The sequence below is a fragment of the Andrographis paniculata genome, unplaced genomic scaffold (assembly GCF_009805555.1).
Source record: "Andrographis paniculata isolate CXL003 unplaced genomic scaffold, ASM980555v1 Contig37END, whole genome shotgun sequence".
Lineage (NCBI taxonomy): Eukaryota > Viridiplantae > Streptophyta > Magnoliopsida > Lamiales > Acanthaceae > Andrographis > Andrographis paniculata.
Genome location: NW_026137570.1, coordinates 1,449,864 through 1,455,688, shown reverse-complemented (window position 1 = coordinate 1,455,688; position 5,825 = coordinate 1,449,864). Strand labels below are relative to the sequence as shown.

Below are 5,825 nucleotides of genomic sequence, written 5' to 3'. Positions count from 1 at the left end.
AAATACAAATCAACATTCTATTTCAAATCAATTTCAAATCGCAACCAAACAAACTCTTGCAAGCAAACAAACCCTCAGTAAAATCTATCTATTTTTAAAATATATTTTCCATAAAAACATATCTAAAGAGTATATTTTTATAAAATATTTAAAACATAATAAAAAATTACTCATTCCGTCTCACATTTTATGTACAATTGACTGTAGATACAAAAATTTAGTTAAAATATAATTAGTAAATAATTTAAAAATAATTAGTAACAATAATTATTATATAGTGTAAGTAATTATAAATCAAGATTTAGCTTACAAATTAATTTAATTATAATTAAAATTTTATTAATTATTTAAAATATAATTAAAATGTATAATTATTTTTATTTTTTATTTTTTTAGAAAAATAGGATATACAAAAATAAAAATAATTTACAAATTATGTGAGACATGTGAAATATTTTAATCAAACAACATCACATTTATTCTAAAAATACTTTACAACTAACAATAACAATCAGCGGCAATTAACCTGATAATTGAGAGTCATCTACATGTTAATATTAGATTGAATCCTAAATATTTTCTCCATCCCAAAAGTATAGTCTTATTGTGTTAGACACAAAATTTAAGAAATATTGATATTATATTGGTTGTTGGTAAAAAGTAACGATAAATGAATTTTTTTGCCGTTGTTAGTATATTAGTGTAAAAAATAATGATAATTGTATAATAATAATGGAAAAGTAGGGATAATTTTATGGTGATATAATTATTTATGAAAATGAGACTATTATTTTGGGACGAACAAAAATAGTAAATAATACTATTGTATTATAACAGATGAAGTATGTAATGCTAAGTACGAACAGAGAGGGAATAAAGTGAACTAAGAGTTTGTACTATTTAAATATTATTGTTATGATTTTTTAGTAATTAATATTGTACTATTGTGATACAATGATTGTGCTCTTGCAATATAATTATTGTATTATTCATATTATTTTCATGAATTTATTTCATCCGTTCTTTCTGTTCGTTGTTTGTAACCGGACATGTATGTATGCATATAAATTAGTATTAGTATATTATAAGGGTGTGTTTGTTTGGGAATTTGGATTTTGAGTTGGGATTTGAATAGTAAAAATTTTAAATTTGAATAGTTGTATGATGTGATATAAATAGGTGTTGATGTGATATTTTGAATGTAAAATTAATTTTTAGTATAATATAAAAAATAAAAAATAGATATTTAATTTATTTTTTTGGAAAAAAAATAGGATAAATAGCGGGATTAAAATCCAATCGCCCGAACATACACACCCTAAATGGATAAATGGATATATCTCTAGGATGCAAGGAATAAACGGATGGATGCTTACGTATGCACAGCAATGCAATATTATGTTTATAGGCTAATGTTGTATGAATTGATATAGTGTTATTGTAATATAATAGTTATATATTTTAGAAATTCCAGTATTAGTATTTTTCGTACGTACGCATATGCAGAGACAGAACCAAACCAGGATGAGAGGGGGGACTAATTTTTCAAATTTCGAAACAATTATCATCTATTTGTTATCCAATAATTTTATCAATGAAATTATTATATTTCGAAAATCTTGTAAAATATCAATATGCTGTGACAACTGCATATTACCAGATGAATTTTGTATTATATGAAATTGATAAATAGTAAAAATATTTATTAAAAAAAATAGCTTTTAAAAATATCATCTCCTATATATTTGGTTGAGAATTTTTTGAAATTCTTTTTTTTAATTATTGTTTATTACTCTTTTGTTCATATCTATTTTTATAGCATCAAACGAGTATTATGATATAAATTTTTTTATTATTCAAAATTTAAATTTTCACATAAATACTCTATTAATTTTTAGCAATTTTTTTTTAATTTTTTTATTGTTTTTTATATTATATATTATAAAATAAAAATTAAAAATTAAAAATTAATTGATTATAAAGTATTAATTTTATTTTTTTTATAACGTGAAAATCCGCAGCCGTTACTCGACGAGTGCGCTCTGGATAAATCTTCTACTGAATATAGTACAGACGAACCATATGTGACAGATGGACCTGAAGGCATCGGGGTTTGAACCCATGTGGCAGGTGAAACTGAAGGTCGGAGTTTAAGAATGTAGTTTTAAAAAAAAATTAAATTTTTTTTAGTTTATTATTAAAAAATCAAATATGATTTTATTAAAAACACTGATATCAAATATTGAGAGCATCAATACAGTCATATTATTCATTCGTCCCACATAAATTGTTTATTTTATTTTTAAAAATATAATTATATACTTTAATTACTTTTTAAAATTCATAATTTATAATTTTTTAATTTTAATTAAATTATTTAGTCATTTTAATTTTAATGTATAATTTTTTTTACTAATATATTTCTTAATTACTTACTAAAATCGTGTAATATTTATAGTTAACGTGTGTTCTATTAGCTAAAAATATCAACAAATTTTTTCAAAAGAAAAATAATATCACATTCTCATTATTTTTATATTATTTGCATAATTATTTTTATTTCGCGTTAAAAATCCAACGGTCGATGAAAATCATACTAAAACACAATCTAACAGTAACATCAATTTTTAAGTTAAATTAGTAACTAAAAACTGAAATTAACTAAATAAAAAACTCCCCATGTTTGATATTTCCCTAACTCAATATTACATAAAAATATCAGACTTATTCATCAATATGCACTAATATTTACAACCACCCAAAAATACCAAATAAAAAATAAAAATAAAAATAAAAGATCAGCCGTGAAAAACTTACAAACCGCCGGCGGCGATCAGCGAGTAGTCGCCGTAGAGATCGGAAATCCCCGACGCCGCCCACAGGCGCTCATAGAAAGCCTCCTGCATATCCTCCGGCACAAACTGCGCGCGGCAGAGCGGGCACGTCTTCTGATCGTGATCGATCCAACGGTCCAGGCACTTCCTGTGGAACACGTGCCTGCAATTTGCAAGCCACCGGATCTCGTCGTCTCCGCCGCCGTCGAATTCGTACAAGCAAACCGCACAATTCTCCGGCGCCTCCACTCGCTCCGCCAAATCGCGAAGCCTCACCACCGGGAGTAGCTCGCGGATGAGCACCGCCGACAGCGACCGCGGCGGCTCCGACCGGCCGGATTCGGTCGGCAACTGGTACGACGCCGCCGCTCCAGGCTCCCGAAATCCCCAAAATTCAACCAGCGACGCCATAGAACAAGCAATTTTACGAAGAAATCCTAAAACTGTCAGAAAAATCACTACCGTTTTTGGAAGCAATAGGTCGGAATATCCAACCGGAAACCCCATTCCGATCGAATTTTCCGAGCAGGAATACGAATCCGAGCTTCTAATACTTCAATTCCAGAGAAATCTTCAGCCGAGCGCTGCAAATTAGGGTTTTACTGAAAGTACGAAGAAGAGGAATAATGGCGGAGGGGGAACAACGTCGAGCTTTATATTTAAGCCGGTGAAGGGAGTTATGCGAAATGACGAAAATGGGTCTGAACAAATTGCAAATGGCGGATGAGTCAGCAGTCACTTTTGGTGCAGGTGGTCTTATCGTATTCTGCACCAATTGCGCACGTGCGGCGACCCGCACGTGCGACTCGGGAATTAAATTAATAGAGTTAATCTATGGGGGGCTATGTGCATAGGATTATTTAATTTATGTACTGAATTGATAATTATATAAAAGTTAAAAAGAAAAAGAAAATTGTGTGAGAGGGACCAAAAGGGAATTGAGGGCATGGAGAAATAGTAATAATTGTCCTTAAAGGCAAAGCATCCGAGTAGGGACTATTGTTCACTTTTTTATTTTATTTTATTTTTAAATTTTTAAATTTGTATGTGAATGTTTTCTTTTAAATATATATATTTTTTAAAAACTATAATATATCACAACTATATATATATATATAAATATAATAGTTCATTTTACAATACATCGTATTCGAATCATTATTTTTTTATATTCTGAAAATATATTCATTTTAACTCTCTAAACTCTTGTTTATTTTTTATTCATTGTTACTCAATACACTATTATATTATTTTTGTCCACTCTATTCAAAAATATATTCAATCCGTCCCATAACAAAGTATTTATTTTTTTCATTTTAGTCCGTCTCATAACAAAATATTTATTTTCTTTTTTTAGTAACTGTATTATCTACCTAATATTATAAATATCCTTACAATTTACAATATATTATACAAATGTCATTACATTTATATCACATATACTAATAAAATTATTTTAGTAATTTCTACTTTATTTTTACTATATCTTAATATAATACTAATATTTTTAAAATTACGTGCAATAAGCAAATGAATATACTTATGAGACGGAGGAAGTATTTTTATTATAGTAAAAGTAATCTATATATAAATATTACATACCTCTAATATTTATAAAAATATTTGTTTTATTGTACTTATAAGAGCAAAAATATTAAAATCACCTTATATAGTTCCACTAATCACTAAAATTTATACATTATTTTTTAGGGATTATTTCTTTTTTTTTTCATAAAAATATTACTCCATCCGTCCCATAAGTAGATATTCATTTGTTTTTTGTACGTAGTTTTAAAAATATTAATATTATATTGGGATATAATAAAAATAAAGTATAAATGACTAGAATAACTTTATTAGTATGTGTGATATAAAAGTAATGACATTTGTGTAATATATTGTAAGTTGTAAGGGTATTTATAATGTTAGGTAGATAGTATAATTACTAAAAAAGGAAATGGATACTTTTTTATACGACGGACTAAAATGAAAAAGTGGATACTTTGTTATGGGACTGCGGGAGTATATCACTTTGATAAAAATTCCCAAAACAAAAAATATATAGATAAATATAAAATTTTATTCACAACTTCCAAGGTAGAACTTGGGTTTGCACCATAACAATTTTGATTTAAAATAATAAACGAAGAAACTCAAAATCAAACAAACATATGTTTGGTCCTATTTTAAATGTTTTAAACTTTCTCTACCGGTCTATGCAAATGCAGTGTTTGTTTGGGGCATTGGATTGAATTTACACTATTCTATTTAATTTTTTTCTAAAAAAACATCAAATCAAACACTTATTTTTTATTTTTTATATTATACTAAAAATCAATTTTACATTCAAAACATCACATCAACGCATATTTATATCACATCATACAACTATTCAAATTAAAAAATTTTATTATTCAAATCCCAACTTAAAATCTAAATGCCCGAACAAACAAACAGTATACTCATAGAATTTGTTCAATAATAAAAATAATTTATTGTTGTTGTATTTTGATTATTATTATTATTGTGCAAACTTTTTATTATTGTTATTATTGTTGTATTTTGATTTTTCAATGAAGTAATTATTTAATAAAAATATATGATCGTTTATACTAATTAACTTAAAATATATACAATATATAGCAATATTTTACAAAATATTTTCTCAATCTCACGTATAATATCATACTTTTTATTTATATCTGTCTCACATTTTAAGTTACTTTTTTAGAAAATAATTACACATTTTAATCGCATTTTGAATTTTAAAAATTATAATTTTTTAAAATTGTAAATAGGTTCTTATTCTTTAATCTATAATTAATTGTATTATATTGTAGTTTTATTAATATATTCTCAATTATTTATTAATTATGCCAATTTTTGAATTTTTTTGTTTAGTGACGTATCCAAGGACCTATAGATTAAATACTTTTTTACTTAAAGTTTAATAAAATATATTATTTTTTTACAAAATATTAAATAAAAATA

The 5,825-nt window shown here is 26.0% G+C and overlaps 1 protein-coding gene across 1 annotated transcript; it reads right to left on the bottom strand.

Moving 5' to 3' along the window:
* Positions 1-2,662: 2,662 nt before the first annotated feature.
* On the bottom strand, positions 2,663-3,468 carry LOC127250496 (brassinosteroid-responsive RING protein 1-like). Its single transcript, XM_051273812.1, has one exon. It carries the CDS (start codon positions 3,339-3,341, stop codon positions 2,814-2,816), a length of 528 nt encoding a protein of 175 aa, XP_051129769.1. The 5' UTR covers positions 3,342-3,468; the 3' UTR covers positions 2,663-2,813.
* Positions 3,469-5,825: the final 2,357 nt, after the last annotated feature.